General features: G+C 45.5%; 1 protein-coding gene across 1 annotated transcript; it reads left to right on the forward strand.

The window, feature by feature from the left end:
* Positions 1–1418: 1418 nt before the first annotated feature.
* LOC114818964 (mesothelin) lies at positions 1419–22346 on the forward strand (the record flags this gene model as incomplete). Its single annotated transcript, XM_029087090.1, has 22 exons — positions 1419–1482; positions 5199–5239; positions 5813–5834; positions 5948–5975; positions 11098–11269; positions 11578–11793; positions 11900–12070; positions 13028–13174; positions 13292–13341; positions 14254–14374; positions 14725–14810; positions 15385–15514; positions 16168–16358; positions 17107–17197; positions 17685–17796; positions 18034–18218; positions 18587–18733; positions 19006–19139; positions 19739–19866; positions 20491–20576; positions 21368–21557; positions 22252–22346. Coding segments are annotated over 22 exons (2607 nt in total), but the record flags the coding sequence as incomplete, so codon positions are not given.
* Positions 22347–23457: the final 1111 nt, after the last annotated feature.

The following is a 23457-nucleotide window of genomic DNA, read 5'->3' on the forward strand; positions in this document are numbered from 1 at the left end:
CTGATGCAGGAGCCCACATGGCACTTGGGTGCAGATGCTGGGCACCTTGGCATGAGTCCAGTGTGCTGTGAGCACCCCTGAGCACCTCAGCAAGCAAAAGTTCATCAAGGAAATAAGAGAGATGACCATGCTGTGGGGTTTGCCTGCATCAGTCCTAACCTTATCCTGCTGCAGGGCTGTGTGTTTTTATTTCAGCTCTCCTGATTCTCCGTGTTTCACTTGATTGACCTTGCTGAGCCTGGAGCAGAGTTCCCAGTGACCTGAAAATGGCCTGGCTGGCCAGCAGAGGAGCTGCCATGTATTTCTCTTTGGGATTTCCCAGGAGGACATGTCTGAGGTAAGCAGAAATTTCAAGAAAAGGGCCTAAATACACCAACCTCTACTGAAGCAACATTTCCTGAGGACAAACATTTATTTAGTAACTGGAGGAAGATGGTCCTAGAGTAGCTCTGTCCAGGGAGCACAGGTTTATTTTTGGTGCCTCCTGCAAATTCCTGTAAAACTGGAACACCAGGAGTTCCACAGAAACTTAAGGAAAAATTTCTCCACTGTGAGGATGCCAGAGCCCTGGGACAGGCTGCCCAGAGAGGGTGTGGAGTCTCCATCTCTGGAGATGTTCAAAGCCCACCTGGACACTTTCCTGTGCAACCTGGTATAGGGAACCTGCTTTGGCAGGGGGGTTGGACTGGGTGATCTCCTGAGGTCCCTTCCAACCCCACCATGCTGGGGTTCTGTGCAATGGCAGATGTGTCCTGCACAGGGCAGGGAGGGGATTCACCTCTTCACCTATTCACTGCTTCATCCTGCTCGCTCCACGCAGCCTCACTTGGGGCTGAATGCTTCCTACTGTATCCTAGGAATGGCACACATTAACTAATAACATGCATTTATTTGTACTGCTAAACATTTGTATTCTCAAGAACTTATAGGTGTGTCGGGTGCTCCAAATCCATCCTGTAATTTCAGATGCAGTTTTGAGAAGCCAGAGACACGCCCCGCTTTGCTCAGTGAAAAGCAGCCTTCTATGACCCTAACACTGCACACTGAGTGCCCAACGACTGGTGGCTTGGAGGTAAGTGCCACATTTAAACATTGGAGTGGGATTGTGCAACTTCTCCTTCTCCTCTGCCAGCGGGGAGCCTGCTGACTTCAGTGATAGCAGTGAATCTGGCTTGGTTAATTCTGAATTCTCAGGGTGCAGCCCCGTGCTTTCCCAGGCACAGGACCCTCAATAGTTTTCCGTGTGCTTTGGGTCTAGTTTCAGATAGGTTTTGTGGAGCAGGTTGGCACGTGTCACTCACTACCTGTGAGACAATCACCTTTTAACTTTGCTACTCTGAGTTTGCTTTTTGCAATTAAGCATGATTCTTGTTTGATTTTTCTTGCCTGAAATAAGGTGATTCCTTGCATGGTTGGGTGCTCTGAAGACCTTCACAGAAATGTCACCTCTACTCCCAGGACTGGGCTTCCTCCTTTTGGTTGGTGAGTATTCCTGTGAGGGTGATGGGTGTCCCAGGAGGATTTTCCTTACCAGCAGCTGTACTTCAGATAATGCTCTAAAGGGAAAGTTGTACTGAAAGACCATTGACCATGACTTTGGTGGTTGCTCTAAGTCCCCAACCTTTAGTTATGCTTGTTTATTATTGTATCTGTGAACCAAAATATGTTCGTTTTTGTGATAAAGAGAGTAGAAAGATGAAACTGGAATTCATTCTCCTCCTGCTCCTTTTGTTGGAGTATCCAGATGTCTCTGGAAAAGCACTTAAGAAATAATTTTAGCTGCATCTGATTACCTCTCTATTCCCTTACTTCATCTCCATCTGCTTTTTTTTTTGTGGTAGGGATTCCAGAGCAAGATCTTTTTTTTTTTCCCTTTCAGAAAGTGTCAGTGCTTTATTCTTCCTTCCTTATCAGACTCGAGATCACGTTTGCAGTGAATGTTGATGACAATAAAACATGAACCTCTAACATTACAAACAAGCTAATGAGCCACCAGCTGGGGAACAGCTACATAAAACTGGGACCATCATTTTCTCGGCAGTGGGCTTAGTTATCAGCACTAAGGGAAGGAAAACAAACAAACAGATAACTTCTTTTTCTTGTCTTTATTTCTTTAATTAAGCCATCATTGCTGTTCAGAACTGACCAGTGTATTATACACACCCTGATGAAAATGTGATTTTTTTTTTTCTAATTTTCTATTAACATCCTGTCCAAGGAGGGATGTCTGTGTCCAGCAGAAGGACACAGGCTCCTTGTAAAAGTTGATGGCTCCTAATGCAATCACTTTTAAGTTTGGCAGCTCAGTAATTTTGGTGGTGTGTTCTCATGTTGGTCACTGGCTCAACGTGCAGCTGTGGGATAATCATTCCATTTCTTTGGGCCATGCTTGTCCCCATCCATCTGCCCATCTTCTGGCAATGCCCTAAATAACTGGAGAATCAGAAATGTGCTGAGCTTGTAGAGAGTTTGCATCCAACAGAGGAGGAGGGACTGTGGAGAGCAGGTGAGCTGTGGACAGCACAGCACACGTGGGTGAAGGAGACAGTCTCTTCTGTCTTGTAGGTTTGACCCCAGCTTGGTGTGCGTGGATGCTGACAAAACATGGGGGTGAGAGCAATGTTGGGAAGGGTGTTGCTCCCAGAGTGATGCCCACGTATCTTAGGTGGTTCATGACATAAGCTGAGTCTGTAACCTTTGCTGTGATGTTGTGAGGTGAAGGATTTATTGCCATACAATGAGGATTTTTGTGATAGTAGGTTGGGGTCCTCTCTGATCTCGCAGAGTAGGAAGCCACCCTTCCTGCCTTCCTTCTCCCTGGACGCTGAGTCAATGGGGTGATTTGCATTCTTAAAGCTAAAAATAGGCATAAGAGCTTTCCAAGAGTGGGGCCAAAGGGCTTGGCTCTTTGTTTCCAGGATCCAGTCCTGAGGTGAGCAGGAAGTGATTTTCATGGTGGAAACAGGGCAGCCTGGCCTCAGGGCCAACCTCGGGCACTTTATTGTTACAATTCTGGCTTTTATGGTTATGATTTTGGTGACTTTTTTGGGACTTTCTCTAGGAGTGAAGCTGATGTGTGTTAGGGCTAGAGGAGAGCACTGCATCTGCTCAGCTATGGGTATGTTTCCTTTGCCTGTTATTTAGTGACAGTTGTCCATTAATTAAACAATTAAAAACATGTAGCAACTAGTAATCAAAAAAAGCTGTTATGCTAATTAGGGACTCCTCTCATCCATCCCTAAAAAACTGTTTTATAATCCCTTCCCTAATGCAAATCATCTGGCTCATGAACTCATCCACACTCAGGAAAGCTGCAATCTTCTTCCTCCTCCTCATCCCCATCACAGTTCCATGCTAAGGGTCTCCTATCCTGTTGATTTCTATGCCCATATATCACTGTGTGTTTGACTGATGCTGCCCTGGGCCAGCTTAGCCCAGTCCCTTGGCCATATGATGTGGAGGAACCACAGGAGATTGCTTCTGTATTTTGGGGCTCAGCAGCTCCACGTTTTCCCCATTAAGTCACTTCTGACCAAATATCTGTAGGTAACACCAACCTTGACTGTGCTCCCCCCCAGGTGGGGATCAGGCCTGGGAGTCACTGATGCTTCTGACCCATGGAGCAATTGTGCTGATCCTGAGCTCTGCCACACCTCTGTGTGCTGGCTAGCTGGCCCTGGGCTAGCTAGACTGTGGGTCCAGGAGATGTGACCCTCATGCTGATGATCTCTGTGGCCACTTCAGCCTCCTGGCAGCTACAGTGCCTGTTCAAAGTCACTGAAGTTGGTGTTCTCCCTGCTGATAACTGCCAAGCTTTCAGTGCTGTGTTACTCCTTGAGCAGCTGAAGAAGGCTTGCAGAGAAGTGGGGGTGCTCTGGGCTTGCTCTGGTCTGTCCTGCACCCAGGTGGGTCAGAGGATCCAGCTAAAGGGGTGGGTGGGGAATGGTGCAAACTGGACATGCCGTGTGGTGTGGTGAGGGGTGGCTGTGGCAGGCAGCTCTGCAGGGCTCTGGTGCTTCACTGTGGGCTGAGATTGGGCACAGTTGCCCCAGGAGATGGGTGAAGCTGACCCACCATGTCCTGAGTGTGCTGTTAGAGAAACACACTGACAAAATAAACTGTGCCAGCAAATGGTGACAGCCAGCCTGCCAGCGTAACCTCAGGAGCCTCTAACCATTGCCTCCTCCCTCTCCCTGCCTCTCATCTAACATCTCTTGCATTCACTTGTTCTGTCCTGTCAGAAACGAGTGAGAAGACTCTCCCTTCCCCTTTTTTCTGTACATAGGGGATGCTGAGCTTGGCAATCTTCTAATTTGAAGTCAATAATACTAATGCTGGTGGGATTTGAGTCTGTTTTTACTGGTTTCCTAAGCTTGCATTTCACCACCTTTCCAGCTTCTGAGGATTAACAGGGGAGATGTAAGTTACCATCAGGAACAATGTAAAAGTTGGGAAACAAGAAACAGGCAAGTGGAGGGCTTGTGCAGACCTGCCAAGAGCCAGCAGTGACAGGTTGACATCTTTCAGTAAATCCCTGTCAAGCCCTTGGGCAGGACTGCTGTGAGGGCTGTCACACCGTGGGGTTACCTGTGTCCTGTGCAGTTCTGCAGCACAGGGTGATTTTAATTTGATTTTAATCCAGTTGAGGATGTAGCAGGAAAAATGTATGAAATACAACCCAGGCTTGGCTACAGCTGACATGTGAGGAACAAGTTGAAGCAGCAAAGCTCAAAGCAACATGGAAGTATAAGCATGGTGAGCCTGGCTTCCCAGGCTGCTCACTGACCATGGGCTGGCCATGGTGCACAAGGGATACGAGGCAAGGAAGTCCTGGAGAGAAGAACCATCCCCAGAGCGTTGTGTCTGCCCCTTTCCCTGCCTTTTCCTCTTTGGAAACAGCAGTGGATACAATCCCTCATGTCATCTAAGACACTGCATTTCTGTCCTCTGCCAGACTGACCTAGGGTGGGTAGAGGAGCACCTTGTGTCTGCTCACCCAGTCAGCTGTCACAAAGTCAAAGAGAAAACAGCAGAAGGGTCTGACAGAAACGATTCTGTGAAATATTGTGTCAAGAGTAAAGAATAAAATGTAATGAGATGGGTGGTGTTCAGGGTCTGCTGCACCAGAAAGTGGCTGGACTGTGGGAATGAGCTTTGTCCTGGATTTGCACCTAGAATCTCGACACATTGTCTTTCAGGTTGGCCTGTAGCTGCTGCAACTTCTGCTGGGACATTCCTGGTAAGGCAAACTTGTGTGTTTAAAATGTGTGGCACCCATGTCTTTACTTGTGAAGTGTGTGTGGGTCAGTGTGGAACCCTTCCTGATAGCAGTGCATTGTTGGGAATCAGTTGCTACAAGCCAGATCCAGTGCATTGAGCATGGGGGTGGATGGTGAGTGCCCTTCCCCTTCCTGTCTCCCAAGCAGTGAGTGGAGTGGGGATGGCTTTTCCAGGTCTTTGCAAGCCCATCACCAGACAGTTCAGTGAAGGTGACACCCATCAACCACACTCAAATCATCAGGAGACCAGTCCATCCCATTGACCCTCATGCTTGAGCGGTGGGAGGACTCACATAACCCTGAACTTCCCAGCTGTTTGAAGTACAGAGCCAGTACTGATAGGAATTTTGCAGATGGCAACTACCTAGCACAGCAAGATGGGAGCTCTGCATCTGGGCACTGGTGTGTTTTCGGGCCAGATCCAAGTGCAAATGGTTGCAGCCAAGATGTTTGTATGCAGTGATCACAATTAATGTGCTACCATTGTAGCTGCATGATAAAATAATCTCTTTTCTCTCTCTCTCCCAACACAGTGCTCCAGCTCCCCTGTCAATGGTGAGTTTCTTACCCACTAATCTCCATGAGGAAGATTCAAACATGCTTCTTATACATATTCCTTTCACAGTTCCTTTATCTTTGTCTCTTTCTGTCTTTTTTGGGGGGATCAGAATCTGCCCTGTGTGCTTCAGTGAAAAGGTATGTGAACCATCAGCAAATTATCTTGGCAGCATTTTCCTTGGGAGTGATACTGGTTTGTTGGGAATGTCACTCAGGTAGCAGGAAACCTCTGAAACCAGGTGTAGCATCTTTCTCCCCACAAAGTCCCAGGGTTGCCTGTGGGCAGGGAGGGCTCTAATCACACTCGTTGAAACAGTGAAAAGGAAAATGCCTTCCTGGGGCTCTGTGTCTGTGCAGGACAAAGAAGGGCAGGGCAAGTCCCTGGTTGTGTCAGCCTGCCTGACACAGGAGGGATTTACTGCTCCAAGAACCTTGGCATGGATGCTGAGCTTAGCTTGGCTGGTGGTGGGGGCCCAAGTTTCCAACAGGTCTTCTTCAAGGCTTCCTTGAACTTGATTTCTACTAAAGGGTCAACAATTTAGAAGTACCTTCTCCCTGCTCCCAAATGGTGCCAGCAAATAATTCTCATCATCATGTGTGTTGTTTGTTTTTCTGTATTTGCTATGTGGGCTGTGCCTGGCTGTGGGCTGCTGCTCCTTAATGGGTGGGCTGGATCCTTCACGTGAGAGTAGCTAATTAGTTGTCCCTGCTGCAGATGAACAAAACTCCAGTGCACAAAAGCAAGTGACCAGGGACATCCAGACACCTTTCAGGGATTGCCTGGGCTGGGGCAGCTGTGCTCTGTGCTTGTGTTTGCAGATGTAATGCTGATGGAGCACCAGCTCCCAGCCAGTTCTGTCCCCAGCTGCTGCAGGTCTGGGGCAGCTGGTGTGGAGATGATGTCTTTGGTTTTTTCCCCACTAGTGTCAGCCAGGAGATGCTTCTTGAGATAGCCCATGGCCGAGCCTCGCCCTGCAGCCTCACCTTTGCTCAATACGCCTGTGCACAGGTAATGCCAGTCCCCTTCTTTCCATGGGCTGCTGGGTTTTGTTTTCCTTGAGGATAAGTGCTATTTCCATCTTAAAAGCAGTCCCACTGTCAGCTGTGAGTGGAGTGGCCAAAGCCTTGTGCAGGCTCGGGGTATGGGCTGTGGAGGTTGCCCTTACAAGACAAGGTTGCCTGTCAAACACACAGGGACCGTCCAGAGGACTGAGCTGTGCCAATGTCACCTTCCCAGGCAACGTGTGCTCTGTGTCACGATGCTCAGGAGTGGCTGCTCCACCATGGGGGCTTTTCTGGGGCTGTGTGTGGAAGTGGGAGATGTTGCTTTTTCCAAACCTCTCAAGTGAGAAGGTGGGACAAAGGAGATTTCCAAAACAAATTGACTCTTAGAAACAGGCATTATAGCATTGAAACAGATCTCTGCATGAGAGTAACTCCAGTCCATTGGGGTAAAAGCACAATGAAAAGTGGTAAAAGCACAATGAAAAGTGGTAAAAGCACAATGAAAAGTGGTTGCAGTGTGGAAAATGTCATCTGGAATACTGCAGGTTTACTTCCTTTCCTGCTTTTGTCATTATCTCTAAGTTGAAGTGCTGACAGTAATTGCAATTGAGTTGACAACAATTTGTATTTTCCCATAAATGTTTCTAACAACAGGATGTCATTTTTTCAAATATTTGTTAGTGGGTTTTTTGTTTGTTTGTTTTGGGGTTTTTTTCACTGAAAAATGTTTCTGGAATGAGCAAGTTCCCTATGGAAGTTTCTGCTTTGATCAAATGGCCTTTTTTCTTTTTTTGGTGGGAAACCATTATGAATAAAGTTTTTTAAAGCCACCCTTTGTTTTGGGGGAGCACTGATTAGGTAACAGAAGGATCCAGCGTTTGGAACTGGGTTAGTTCAGACTTGCTTCAAGTCAGTGTAACTTGGACTTTCTTCTGACTCTTCTGTCAGCAGGTTTCGTCACCTTATGTGACACCTCACGTGTAGGTGAGCTGGTGAAGCAGACCTGAAGGAAATTGCATACAGCAGCATCTCTAAATATGACACACCTTTTATTATCTCTATATGGATTTACCTCTTCTTTTTCAGAGTGCTTGGCTCCAGAATCTTCAAGATGATTTCCTCATATCCTTATATTCCTGCCTTGCCCCTAAACCTGCTGATACTATGGATCCACAGTACTCCATTCTGTTCTTCTCCAAATATGATGCCAAGAAGCTTGTAGCTGCTCTGACGATGTTCAGCCAACGGGTGGGTATCACATATCCAAGTGTGTGTTCACCTGGAACATTAATGCCAGTGGAAGGCTTTAATTAACATTAGCTTATTTTTTTACCTTATCATTACCTTATTTTAAAAAGGGCACCATTTAAATCAACAGATCTCCACCAACATAGTAGAGTTCTGTGCTGTTAAAAATAGCTGGGAAGATAAGAATAACAATCATGAGTTCATGCAGGTTAGCAGAAGAGTTGCTATCCAGAGAGGGGATTATTGTTAGGAGTAATTCTGTTCATGATGTTCAGATTCACCTGGATTTATGTTAATGTTTGTTTAGAAGTCCATATTCACTTGAATTCATGTGTTTCTTCTTGTCTCTTGCCTTTAGTTTTCTCATGTGCCTCTTTCCTTTGAGTGGAACATGATCTTCATTAATGGCTTGTGGGAGAAGATGTTGCAAATACCTGATATTGGCAGCCCACCTGTTTTGTCTCAGTGGGTCCATGAGGGGCTTCAGCCATTCCTGATGGAGCCCAAGGTCTTTGCTTGCCTCCATGCCAAAAACGTGTTGTGTGGGACATTTCAGAAGATGTAAGTGCTGAACACAAACATTGTTTCAGTCCCATGTTGCTGAGATAGGAAAGGGGCCCTCCCAAAACAAGGGCCAAAGGGGCCCCCTCCCAAAGGGGCCCCCTCCCAAAACAAGGGGCTAAATCCTGCGAGTGCTGTGAACTGGTGGTGGTGCAGGCAGGGTTTCTGAGAAGCTTTCGCCAAGGCTTTGTAACCCACCTGCTGACCCTGTAACTGGTTCTCTGCACCAGTCAATGTGTGTGTAATGACCCTGTTAGCAAAGCAGTGCCCCAGGATTGGCAGTGCAGCACCAAGGTGATGGTGGGGGCTGTCTTGGGGGGAAAGTGATGTGATTGATGGTATCAGTCTTCAAGTAACAGCCATTTCTGTGAGAACCCAACCTGCCAGGATTGATTTCATCTGCCTTTCTTATCCATCTTTAGTGTTGCTGCCCTCAATGGCATATATTCTGACCTTCCAGTGGAAGAACAGAGGAATCTTTACACCGGGATCAAACACTACCTCATCCAGGATGGTAAACAACTTGATGTTCTTGAATAAAAACCAGAATGCTTTAAGCCATTGGTAGATGCTACAACATTGGCTGTGATCTGTTACAGGGCTGAGATTTCACAGATTTTTTTTTTTTTATTTGGGAATTTATATTGTCCCTTCAATGGAAATAGGCTGGGAATATGACAGTGATAAGTGGTATCAGGAATCATTTCCCTCCCTGAAGGCTCTATTAATCCAGGATTTTATAAATCAGCACAGTCAGTCAGTCAGTCCTATGCTGACTTACATCCCGTGCAAATGACATTTACCACTTTTGTTGCCAAAGGAGAGTGCAGGGTTTGGTTCTGAGAGCTGAAGAATTCAGCTCAGAAGTTAGTTCAGAAAGGAGACCCAGGTAAGACACTCCCCTGTATCCAGGCAGTAGCTTACATGCAAAAATTTAACGTCCTGCAAAAAGTTTTTGACAGATTTGAAGGGAAGAAGAAGCTGAAATATTTGGAGGGCTGTGGAAGAATGAGGCATCTGTCCTGTCCCATGTGCATTCATAATCTGAATACACACGTGGATTGGAGCATCATGTGTGATCAGAGGCACTTGGGGAGCTCTCTGCTGACCAAGTTCTCTGATAGACTTCAGTTTATTCCACATTCCTGTTACAGTGCATGTCTGTAGTTTTATGGTGTCTGCCTGTTTTGCAGGATCAAACCAGAAATGCTACAGTGCAGCTGTTCCAGGTCTGAATTCCACTGCCTGGTTTGAAAATTATCTTGGATCCTTTCTGGAACATGCTACTGTTGGAGACCTGCAGCTTTTTGGTGATGAACCAACAGTAAGTGCAGGCCCATCATGGTGATGAAGAACTTGCAGTGGGCAAAATCCTCTGTGCATGGGATGTCATGTTCCTGCCCTTACCAAATTCATAGAGATGCTGCTAGCAGGAACATTTCTCATGTTTATTTAGAGTGAACAGTCACTTCAGTTCTTATTTTTTCCCCCAGCATGATGTCTTGTGACAAGAGGCACTTGCACAGAAGTTGGTTTCACATAGATAATACTGCAGAAAGCAAACTGGAGTCAGTGAGAGGAGCAAACCCAAACTTTATCTCAAGACTGGACTGATGTCTGGGCCTGGTTTAGTGACTGTGCCAGGCCTGCAAGTGTGAGCAGTGCTGTAAGGCAGGGCCATGTCCTTTAGCAGCTCTCCCACCTTTGTGCACAGATAAATAAAACAAGGTCCCAGTGTATTACCTGAAAACAACAAATAAATTTCCTCACAACTTTAAAGCCAGGTGAAAAAATCCTTATTGCTTGAAGTGAGGTTTATTCAAACTGTCCCAAGTGACTGTCAGGACTAAAGTATCCATCTATTGTTATTTTTTTTTCCTGTGTCAACACCCTCAGCTTCAAAAATTTGCCCGGGATCCAGTCAATATACAGATGATCAGCAACCTCACCTTGCTCCGGGAGACAGCTGTGTACTACACCTCCCTACTGACCTCTGGACCTGGTTTTTCCTTATCAAGGTACAGGACCTGACCTGACTTCCTACCCAACCTCTGGCTTAGCATGGTACCATACCTTAGCCAAAGTTTGCCCAGTGGTGATTCTGATGTCTGCTTCCATGAAACCTTTAAAGCATTTTCTTGTTCCTCGAATCATTGCATTGCACTTGATCTTGGGAAAGACCAGACCACAAGTTCCAAATCTTGGGAAATGACTGTCATGCAGTGCCAGCCACCAACTAATGACCAGCTGTGGATCTTGCATGTGTCTGCAGTTTTGCATGACACAGCAGAGCTCTCTGTAAACAGGAGCATTGGCATTGTCAGAGCTAAAATGTATCAGGGGGAACGTGCACTGGAAAAGGGCGTCCTTTGGAAAAAGAGGAAAGATCTGACAGAGCCACTGTCTATTCTACTGACCACCTCTCCTCTTTGTCTCCCACCTGCAGGCTCCCAGACAGATTTGTTTGCTACCTGAGCCCCTCAGCAGTGAGCAACCTGAGCAGAGATGAGGCTTTAAGCTTGGCCCAGAGGATCAGCAAGAACTGCCCATTGAACCTGACACACAGAGGAAAAACTAAAGAGAGAGCTCCCTCCTCCCTGACCACGGAGGAACTGCAGGTAATCTGGCCAGACCCATGACCCAGTTCTTCATCCACCTAGACAAAACTTGTGAGGGTGGAGGATTCAACTCTCGTGCCTCCTCTTGTGTACACTCCTGTAGGTCATCTTGCTTTTGTATAGTGGCATCTGGCTGGTGTTTCATAATCTGAAAGCTCTCAGTGGGTAGAGGCAGTCCTTCCCCAGGCTTCACCACACAAGCTTGAGGCAAAGTCCAGTGATTTAAGACATCCAAAGGCTGTAGGATCCAACAGGCTCCCAACATTGCTCCTCTGACTTTATTTTCTGTCTGTGTGGGACCTTTCCAGGTTGCATCCTCTTTGGTGAGGAAGTTTGATCATTTCCCTCCTGCAATCCTACACGCGTTGGGCCAGGCTGCAGTTGGGCTGTCAGTGTCTGACATCGAAAACCGCATCAGTGCTAAAGACCTTGAAGCATCTCTTCCTACCCTGGGTGCGGTTCATGGCTGGAATGCTGACCAGTCCAGTGCTATTATCAACAAACTGCTCCGCTCTGCCTATCAGGTACAAAGGATAGGGTCCACCAGTGCACCTCACACTTGGTGTAGCTAGCAGCCAGCAATGATGCTTGGTCCTTCATGTACTCATGCCTGCGTGCGTTACCTTTCAGATCCCAGATGGACAGAGCCTGGCAAAGCTGGGGAGCTTGGTGGCTGGTCTCAACAGCAGCACACTTCGAAGTCTGTCTCCAGAAGTGATCTTGGAAGCCATTAAGTTGCCTGAGTTTGCTCAGCAGTTGGTGACCCTGCCCTCTACTCTGAAAATGACATTTGTGGAAAAGGTAAAGTTGTTGTTTTTTTCTCTTTAGTCCTCATAAATTAGCAAAGCTCCAGTGACTCACAGCTAAGAACACTGGTTACCTGGGGCCAGGCACGGACACACACCCGCACACCCAGACAGCGCTCCCTTGGGGGCATTTGTCATTGCTAAACAGAGTGTGCAGCAGGACAAGCACCTCAGGTCCCTGTCACTGTGTCTCTGTAGATGTCCTTGGCTGCCAGCCAACATGTCCTGCTGAGCCTCTTGGGAACGAGGGCAGAAGAGAGAGAGTTGTTTTATGGGATGGTCTTAGAAACTACTCCCTGCTGACTTGAAAAGGTGCTCTCAGAGAAAGGATATTGTCATGGTTTGGAGTGAGAACATGTGAGAAGCGAAGGCAGCTTAGAAAGTCCCTTTTAGGTGGACTGATCCTTCAGCAATGCACTATTTCATCCTGCCATGTGATTGTGTAGGATTTGAACAGCTCTTTGCCTTTTTTCTTGCCATGAATTTAGCCTTCATGTTGCATGTGTAGCATTCAAGTTTGTTCCTCATCCTCCCTCTGGTAGGAAAGACTCTGACCTGTGTTTGGCACCAGAGGCCATGCCTGTGACCCTGCCAGGGCTCTGACGTTAGCGAAATAACATCTCACTCACCACGGGATTGTTCTGCAATCTGCCTTTGGCAAGTTGAGACATGAGGTTGGCCGAGAGGAAAGACATGTCCCTCCTTTCTGGTTGTTAAACATTTTCAGGGCATAAAGCCAGGAGGTGAGAAACTGATAAGAGACCAAATAGTTGCCATTCATCAGGACCCTGGGTATTAGCTCCAAGCAGCTCTCCCAGTCTGATGGGTATGTCAAACAGGAAATATTTCATAGTGCTAGGTCTGCAAGAAATGCCCAGATGATCAACAGGGGAATTTGCTTCTTTCCAGTTCATCATTTCTTCACCAGCAATTGTTTATTTTATTTTTAAAGATTTCCTCCAGTGTAGGCCACCCTGCTGACCTGGTTAAATACATTCCTGATGCTCTGGCCAGTTACATTCCAAAATCATTGCTTGTTTTTGGGGAAGAGAAGCCCAATATTCAGGATCTCAACAGTAAAACGTGGACCCCAGAACAGGTAATATGCTAGTGGCTTGTGTCCTTCTTACCCCTCAGTTGCAAATCTGTCTGAAAACACAGGTGAGTGTTGCAGAAGAGCATGGTAAACCATTGACCCTCTGGCTTTGCTTCACAGGCTGCTGTGTTTTTCAGTGATGTGATAAAGGCAGAGCCTGACTTCAGCAGGTAACATTTTATTTCTCTCCTTCCATTTGCCATGTTTCTATTTGCTTTGATTGCAAGTTCTCTGTTTCCTTGGGTACGTATGGCAGAGCCACCATATTTAATCTATAGCAACAGATGGGAAATATGCAAACCTAAACATAGGAGTGTAACATCAAGATTTACCAGAGTGTCAGCTGGAAAATATACCCATAAACCACATTTGCTTTCTAAAATGATGCTGCTGGCTCAGACTGCAGCTGGTACCTTGCTTCTGACTGACTCTGTGGAAAGTGTTTCTATTTGGAGAATGGCAGGCTTTTAATCCACAGTGCCATTCCAGGGATTAAATTTAGTGGAGCTGATATATGTCTTTTGTTAACTCATGTATCTGAGATGAAAAATTATGAAAACCATGATATATATATCTGTAAAAACAATGGAGTTGATATCAGTGTCCTGCTGATTTCACAACAGACGCTTTTCCGTATAGAAAACAACTAAAGTTTTAAGGCTTTCTCCCTGAGCTCTCCTAGGCTGTGCAAACTACGTTCAGTGATGAGGATCTGCACAGCTCCATTTGGCCTGCACTGAAAACACAGGGAGGAGACTGATCTTGTAACCCAGGATACAGCAATACTGCTTGGGGTGGGGAGTTTGTCCCTGTGTTCCAGCTGGCACTACCGAGTCCCTAGATTATGTTTGTTTCACCAGTGATGGCTTCTTGATCTTCCACATAGGTCAAGACTGGCAATTTTGAGGGAATGGAGTTTGGAGAGCATTAAGTTTTGAGAATGGGGAAGGGTTATGCTTGCTGTATTTATGTCATTATATGGGATATATATATATATAAAAAAAATATATATATATATTCATATACACTGAATTTTCTCCTGAAGTCCTGGCCCTTCTGGTTTGCCTTCTCTAAATGTTCAGGCTTTCCCAGTCAGTCCTTCAAGGCTTCACATGTGCAGCTGCCAGTGAAACGGAAGCAGAAAGATTTCAAGAGCTGGCCAAAGTCATGAAGAAGAAGAATGTCAAGTTAGGAGAAGACCAGGTCAGTTCCCATATTTCGAAATGCCATGTTTGATGTTGTCATGAAGATAGCAATGAGGATTGTTCAGCAAGAACAAAAACACTTTCAGCTTAAGGGACTAGAACAAATGTAACTGGTCCAGGTTCTCCATCCCACAGCTCTGAATTTCCCAGAGGAGAGGAGAAGTCAAACCCCAGTTGGCTGGGTTTCCCAGGAACCATTCCCTCTGATTTTATATATTTTTTTCAAAATTTTTTTCCTCTTACTTTAGAGCAGAGTAAAATCTTTGTGTGTGTTTGTTTGTTTGTTTCTTTTCCATTGTGTTTTCATGCTGGTTTCTTTCTTTGATGTAAACTTTGGTGTCCTTTCAGCTGAGTTGCTTAGTGAAGTTGGTGACGCTGGATGGGATTCCCAAGGATTTAGACAGCTATCCTAAAGACCTGCTGCTGTTTTTAAGGTAACTGTGCTATGGTTTTCCTGTTGTTACCTTAATATTTAGTGGGAAAAAGAGGTATTACTTTATAACCTTGCTGGTAAATGCCTAGTTCATGTTTGATGTAGATTTCAAACTTGTTCAGGCCTCCTTACAGGGGAAAAAAAATCAAATGGCAGAAAGCTTTCAAAAGGGTTTTAAGATCCTTCCAGATTCAACCATCTGTCATATTAATATAAACACTGTGAAGCTCTTTGATATCAAACCAGTATGGAGTTTTAGTACTTTTTGGCCTCTGTGAATGTGCTTTTCCCTTAAAACATCAAAGAAAACAAACAGTAGAGTGGATTTCTTTGTTCCAGTAGCTCCCCACTGTGGTTCTGTATCCAAATCTTGAACAGTTTTAAGCTGAGTCTCACAACAGATTCCTTCACTTTTTAAAAACGTGGACTAGGATCTTTGGGAAGAACAGCTACACAGAGTTTAGTCTGTGGATGTGGAAGATGTTATATTGGACACAGTATATGTTGAAGAGCCTTGAACCTGACCAACTGGTTGATATAATTTACTGGAATTAATGGTATATTTGTCCTTCTAGTCCTGCAGACTATGCAGTGACAGGAAGCTGTACGCAGTACTTCGCGAATGTTGGGGAAGCAAACCTGGATGTTCTGCAAAGAGAATCATCTCAGCGGAAACAGCTGCTCCTGGAAGCTTTAGCATGTTTGGTACGTGGTGAGGCTGCATCTGGAATATTGTGTCCAGTTCTCTGCCCCACAGTTCAGGAAGGACAGGGAACTGCTGGAGAGAGTCCAGCACAGAGCCACCAAGATGATGAAGGGAGTGGAGCATCTCCCTGCTGAGGAAAGGCTGAGGGAGCTGGGGCTCTTTAGCTTGGAGAAGAGGAGACTGAGGGGTGACCTCATTAATGTTTATAAATATGTTAAGGGTGAATGTCAGGAGGATGGAGCCAGGCTCTTCTCAGTGATGCCCAATGGCAGGACAAGGGGCAATGGGTGTGAGCTGGAACACAGGAGGTTCTGCTTCAACTTGAGAAGAAACTTCTTTCCAGTGAGGGTGCCAGCGCCCTGGGACAGGCTGCCCAGGGAGGGTGTGGAGTCTCCTTCTCTGGAGACATTCAAGACCCGCCTGGATGCCTTCCTGTGTGATCTCATTGAGGTTCCTGCTCTGGCAGGGGGGTTGGACTGGATGATCTTCTGAGGTCCCTTCCAATCCCTAATATTCTGTAATTCTGTGGTCAGGGGACAGCTCTGCACAAGGCTGGGGAGGACTTGGGGTTGGCAGCTGTCAGCAGGAGGAAGAATGCTCTTCTCCAGTGAAATCCAGTTCTGTTTAACGCCTCTGTCTCGTATTATTTCAGAAAATTCCCGGCACACAAATAAACGAGGAGAATGCAGCGATTCTGGGACATCTTGTCTGTGACCTGGGTGGAGAATATATTAGAAGTTCTGGTGGAAATTTGCTGAAGCAATTAAGCCAGTGTGACTCTTTCCTGCCTGATCAAGAAGATGCTATTAGGAGTGTCATTAGCAGCGGTAACACTACATTTGGGTATGAATTTTTCTTCTGGGCATCAGCAAAACAGTTCCTTTAAACCAAACCAGTGTCCTGTTAAAACCTGAGTGAACTCCAGCCAACCACCTTGATCAAAAACTTGAATAATTTGTTGCTTTGGAATTTCATATTGAGCCTTTTCCATTGTTTTATTTGAACTTCTTTCAGCTGTAAGATTTGGCTGGAATTCCACTGAAAAATACATTGTCACTTCTGTGTCTCACCTGCTGTAGTGATAAAAGCCTTTCCTCTGATCTCTTTTCATTAACCAACTTCTCTGAGACTGTCCTGATGAACACAGGTGGGCTCGAGCTGTTTGTCAGCCACTAACTGTCAGAAAACATCATTTCTACCTGTCAAACTGGCAAATGCTTGATAAATCCCTGGCTGTATATCTAACAAAGATATTTTCCAGGGAGGTAAAATATTTTCCTTTCCTGTGTCAAATGCCCTGAGATCTTGGTGCTGAATTGGATGATAGGAAGCAGTGGTCATGCTAAAGAAAATAATGTCTTTGTTAAATGCCATTTTCCCATCCAGCTGACTTTATTGATGTTACTAACAATTGCTCCTGCTCCGGTGAAATTAAGTTTTGTGTAACAAATACTGATCAAGAAGTTTTAGTATTTAAATCTTGTATTTTCTTAACTTCCTATGTTAGGATGACATAATCCTGGCAGCTTTTAAGGTGGGTTTTTTTGTTGTTCTCCCTTGAAAGCTGATCTCTGCTAATTTTTGTATGCAGGCCTCCTGTCACGTGGTCAGCTTTTACCTTGAATGAGCTCAGTGGATTGATTCCTGTGTTTGATCACAGCATCTTGCAGAAGATCCCCAAGGTGGGTTATTCACAGAGGTGTGGGGAGTTTGGGAAGCACTCCTAGGTCCTGCAATATGGAAGAATTCTGATGGGGGTTGTTCAGACAATATGTTTTCAGTAGTGTCTTCATCTGAAAATGTGATGCCAAAGGGGATGGATGGTCTATGAGAAGTGAGGGTTGATCAAGCTGACAGCCTGGAACGTAGATCAACATCATTCTTTTCCTGTAACTGTCAGAAGAGTACCAGAGGTGGAAAGCTGTAGTAACTATATACAATGCTTTGTGAGGAACTAAAATCATTTATGGGATGTGGGATATGATAGAGTTTAAACATTTAGAAATTTACCTTTGGCTCACCAAGGAAAGATCTCTATGCTTGTAGCAGTGGGTCTGCTGCCCATAGTACTCGAACCATGAAGTTTCTTATCTGTGTGAGTAGCAACTTACTATGCTGGTGGTATGCCTGAGATTGCAATATCCCCCTGATGAAACATTTTCTTTGCAGAATGCTTTAACTCTTTGGCTGAAAAACTTTGCACATGATTCACCTCTGTCAAGGGAACAGCTGGGCACCATTGTCGAAGAATTCCTGCCTACTAGGCATAAGCGTGCTGATGGTATGGGAACTTTCTCTGATCCATAATGGCAGCGTTCCCCCTGGAGATAGGGTTGACCCTAGTGCTTGTGGGTCTCCCTAAATGTGTCCGAGTTGAACTATGAAACACTTGGTGGCAGGTTGCTCAGGAGGAGGGTGGTACCATGATTGCATGCCTGTCCCATCTCCAGCAAGGGAGCGTTCAAAGCTTGAAGCAAAAGGATTTAACACTGAGCACATTCAATAATTGCTTCAACAGGTTGCCCACCTGACAAGAAGATAACAGAGATGGTTCTTAACGATGACCTGATGCCTACTTACTACCCACCTGAGGAGTTACGTGCTTGCCTGAAGAATGTCTCTCTGGAGAACTACCTTTCTCAGATATTGACCTACCCCTTCAGTCGTGAGCAATTAGCTGTGCTGAAGGGGCATCTGGATGAGGTAATGCCAGGCTGAAAAATGTCAGGTTATCTGCTGATGAGATTGCCAAGGCTCTTGCCCAGTTGAGTTGAAGTATCCCCAAGGACTGAGACTGCACCGCCTCTCTGGGCTCCTCTTCCAATGTTTGACCACCTTTGCTGTGAAAAAATGTGTTTCTTAATATCTAGTCAGAATTTTAATTCCATGTTGGCCTTTATCCTTTCACTGTACACCTCTGAGCAAAGGTGCTCATGGCATCTCACTGGCTTTGGTTTCTTATTCCTTGCAGACCTTTTGGGCTTTTCCACATTAATTTTGCAAAGATCATAAGTTCATAAGCACAGGCATGATAATGAGTGTTCATAGCAATAACAACGGTCTTTCCACAGACATATCCCGATGGCTATCCTGAAAGTCTGCTCCCCAAACTGGACACTCTCCTTCCTCTTGTCACCTCTGCGGATATTTCCAAATGGAAGATAACTTCAGCTGACACGCTGGCTGGCTTACTGCAAAATGAGCCCCCTAATGAACAGGTAGGGATCTGAGTTTGCTTTCCTGCCCGTGTTTGCTTCCTGGTTGGGGAGCTGGTGGTTTAGGACTGGCTTGGTGGGTTCAGAAATGATTAGCCCATACTTGAGGTCCAGATTGGTGGGTTCAGAGATGATTAGCCCATACTTGAGGTCCAGATAAATAAATTTTAAATGATTAAATTTTATTTTTGTGACAATTGCATTTACTTTTCTTTTGGGGATGAAAACATTCTGATTCAAGTTTAACTTTTGAAAAAAATAACATGTGTTTCTAGGCTTCTCTGATCATAAAACGATACGTTGGCTTGGGAAATGCCTTGAGTTCCACTGCACTGAATGCAATTGGTACGAAATACGTGTGCCTTCTCGACGAGGCGGAGTTGAATAAGATAGACTCCAACAGCTTGAAGTGAGTCAAACATTGTGATGCTCTTGGCTTCTTGCAAAAGCACTCTCCTAGCAATAACTCTATCCTAGCAAAACCAGGACAGTATTGTTTCCTTTTTTCTCTCCTCTCTGTGAAAGGAAATCTAGGAAGCAACTTAGTACCTGCAACTTAGTACCTGCTCTGTGTCCAGCTTTAAAAGCCTGCTGTTCTCCATCCTGCCAGGAAGGGCTCAGATTTACAATCAAACTCTTTTGTACTCTTAGTACAACAGATATGGTCTGCATGCATGCTTTTATCTAGAGGCAAAAGAGAGTTCATTAAATTTAATTTAAAATCCTTTGAAAGACTGCTAGATGAAAATAAATAGCTATATCTTTGCAAATACATAAAGTAATGCGCCATCAGAGCTATCATAATTTAGGAGACATATCATTTTGAGCAAGAAATTGAGTTGTTATTTTATTTGCTTAGCTTCCCTCCATACCTCTTCTATCTACTGGGGAGAGGAGGTAACCTGTCCTATGTAGAGTATCCCAGAGAGATACTCAGAATAGTTCAAAATATGTTCAGGGTGAAGATAATAAAAACTTTTCTGTCCTTACATCTTCATTTTTCTGCAGAATGGTCTATCTGGATCCTTCAGCCTGTTCACAACCTACAAAAAACATCTTATATGCTAAAGCAAAACGTGCTTTCTCAGACCAGCATGCAATGCCTGCTTACTATAAGCTCATTGAACCTTATCTAGGTATGTAAAAGAACAGTATGTTATGGGGAAAGAGAGAGATCTCAGCCAGAAACTGAATAGGTATCAAATACCATCTAAGATGTGGGAATTTTCAAAGCTGAGTTGTTAAAAATTTCAGAGAATTTGGGTCTTTTCCAACTTGTAGATGGCACAAAATATTCTTGAAAGATTCTATACCTGACTTGAAGTTGCACAAATCAATTGTCAGAATATCATGGGGAAAATCAAATTCATGACTTCTGGGATGGGTAAGATCTGCTGGATCCATGAGGAATCAAGCTGCTAGTGCTTGGTGCTTGTCTCACAGCCATTCTCCATGTCACAAAACATAGATTTTTTCCCCCTGTTAAGCCAAGAATTTATTCACAGCCTGAGCAAACTCTTCTTACCCCTCTGTCTAGTCTCTGTCATTGTCACAGATTGATTTTAATGACCAACATCATCATACCTCCTAACAAAGTGAAGTAGCATCCATGTATTTTCCAGTTGGAACTCATTCCATTAGTATCCTCAGCCTAATAAATTTTGGAGACATCATTATAGCTCCAGCTTATCCAGATACACAACACTGCTCACTGAGGGCTGTCCTCTGTGCACTGATATATTGTCTCTTTTTGGTCCCAGGGGGTGCTCCTGCTAAAAAAATGAGCAAGGACAATGTGAACATGAAAGTTAGTACTTTGGCGAAGTTAAGAAGAGACTTTTTGATGGTGAGCTGGATCTTGAAATTCTTGGACTCCTTGTGTGTGTATCGTGCTAGGTAGTTGATTTTGGTCACATTGTCCATTGGTGTAAATCAGGAGTCACTCCTTCAAATTCACAATGATGCTAGACCAGTAGAAATTGAAGAATTGGCCTGAAACTTCTTCAGAAATGTAATTTGGAGTCATAGATGGATGCTAAGCCAGTCTTACCGGGGAACTTCTTGAGAGCAGCAGTGGCAGGAGCAGGGGACAGGTGTCCACTACACTGAGTCCACAGCTACGTGACAAATCTAACACGAGTGTAGGCAGTAATGTCATCAATTAGGAAGAAAGCCCAGTGATTTCACTGGGACAGGGACTGGGGCTCCCACTTGGCTGTAGGAGACTTGTTATCAGAGGACAACAGTCTCTGAGCAACCATCGTGTTCATTCCTCTAACCTAAGGCAGGAGTGTCCCAGCTGAAACCACGTCCACAGCTATGTGACAAATCTAACACGAGTGTAGGCAGTAATGTCATCAATTAGGAAGAAAGCCCAGTGATTTCACTGGGACAGGGACTGGGGCTCCCACTTGGCTGTAGGAGACTTGTTATCAGAGGACAACAGTCTCTGAGCAACCATCGTGTTCATTCCTCTAACCTAAGGCAGGAGTGTCCCAGCTGAAACCACTCACCAGAAACGTGTCTCCCCTGTTCTTCACACTTCTGCTAACAGAAGCTGCCTCAGTTCCTCGGTCAGAGGTTTTGTTTCCATTCCTTCATTTACATCCATAATTCTTGCTCTTTGATTTCACCTAGAGCCTGACACCTTCTGAGGTTCATGGCTTGCTGGGAGTGAATCTTCGTGATCTGCTAAAATGGAAGAACACGTCTCCCATCCGGGAGTGGATCCGAATGCAGAAACAATCCGAGCTGGATGAACTCCATATTGGGCTCACTGGGGGGACACAGGAAGGCTACATCAACATCGTCACACCCAAATTTGAGCGTACGTATTATGTTAGCACCTCTGATTGTTCTGCTTTAAGTATTTTTTGGGGGGTTACAATAAGGAGAAAAACTGCTTTATGGAAGCAAAGTGCTTTCAGTTGTCTCTAAAAGAGAAGTGAATGCACCAAGCTCCAGTAAGCGGTGGCTTTGGGCAGCACTGCCAAACCACTCTGGTCCAGCCCTCAGCAGCGCTTGTGCTAAGGCCCTGGGATGTTCTGCTGCCTGCTCGTGTTGGGAGAGCAGAGACTGTTGATCTGGGCTACTGCAGACCCCTTCCCCTGGCACTGCCCCTCCAGCCAGCCCCATTAAAGCACACTGGGCAGTTGCTCACCTCCTCCCTTCACCTCCCAGCATCGAGGGGCAGCAAGGTCAGTTCTACTGAGGAGCCTTAAGCCTTGTAGAGGAAATTTGGGGTCCAGGGTGAGAAACAAACCTGTAGTCCCCCGGAGAGCATCCTTGCTGGCTGAATGTCTCAAGTGAGTGAACACTTCCAGAGCTTCCTCTTCTACTGTGTGTTGGATTTGGGCTGTGAGTTGGGGGTGGATTAGGTGTGACTATTTACCATAGTTAGGAAGCCCTCCTCAGAAAGACAAAGATCTTCCCTGGAAGTGGCATGAAGAGATGTTCTTCTCCATGGGGGGATGGTTCAGTCGTTGATTGCTTTGCATTAATACCCCTTCTTTTCCCTCTAGCACCATCCTCAGCCTCTCTGGGTGCTGTGGCCATGGCACTCCACCTCCTACCTGCTCTGCTTATCAGTTTTGTGATGATGTCCATCTTGTCTTGAAAATCTTCCCTCAAGAGAAAGCAAGATGAGGGGGACCAGCCTATGACCTTCCTATCAGGGACAGCCACGCCTGGGGAGTGAGGGGGTGCTCAGCACTAGCAGGCAGCTGTTAAGCAGCCCAGGGTTCAATTTTAGGTACTTTTGTCTTTCAAATCACTTGGAAAAAAAACCAAAACAAACCAAAACAAAATGTGTTCTGTCTGAAGGGAACATTTCAGACTCCTCAGAGCAGGATCTTTGCCTGTTGTACAGCCCCAGCCCAGGTGAGCCCCAGCATTATCACTACACCACAAACGATGTCGCCGCTTTACCGCAAAACTCCGGTGGGTTTCAGGGTGAGCACATTGGCTCTTCTGCGTGTTCACAATTACATTTCTCAAAGAGCCTGATCTCTCGACACTGCCAAGACCTTTGAGTTGGGAGTGAAGTTTTCCAGCTGATTGTAAATAATTAATGGAAATAAGTAAAAAATGCCGGAAGCAAACGGATGAGTTGCTCTTGTCTTCATTCAGAGTGCCTGCGCCTTCCTGGCTGCGGGAATTGCTCCAGATTAAATGCTCAGGAACCCCAGACGTGCCCGTTACTTTTCTTAGGTGGTGACTACTCAGTGCTAAGGAGCTGAGTCTGTTCTCAGCTTCCTCATGGGGAGAGTGTAAGAACTTTGTGTAAGATATTCAACACTTTTTTTTTTTTTTCCACTTATTGGGAATTTTTGTCCAAAAAAGCTGCAGCATCACTTGTATCCAGGCCCCAAAATCCCCCTTTTTCCCCTGCAGGAGAAGAGCCTGCCTGCAAAACATTAGAAATGTTCATTGTTCATGCTTTACAGACAGAGAACAGGAGAGTCTGCTCTGTCCTTCACTGCAGACTGCGGGGGAGCAAGAGCCATCCCCCCACTGCCTGCATCCCGTGGTGCTGGGGCACTGCCTGGGGTGGGAGAGCCCACGGGACAGTCTGTGTTTAAACACCACTGATCCCCTGAGAGAAATCTGGATTTGTTTCTTTGTGCCTTGACTCACTCTCAACAAATGACAGGCAAAAATCTCCTCAGCCTGTGGAGAATGAAACTGGTGAGTGGAAGATCTGCAAGTTGAAGGGAGAAATATTCTCT

Source organism: Antrostomus carolinensis, unplaced genomic scaffold, assembly GCF_000700745.2.
Source record: "Antrostomus carolinensis isolate BGI_N321 unplaced genomic scaffold, ASM70074v2 scaffold32859, whole genome shotgun sequence".
Taxonomy (NCBI): Eukaryota; Metazoa; Chordata; class Aves; order Caprimulgiformes; family Caprimulgidae; genus Antrostomus; species Antrostomus carolinensis.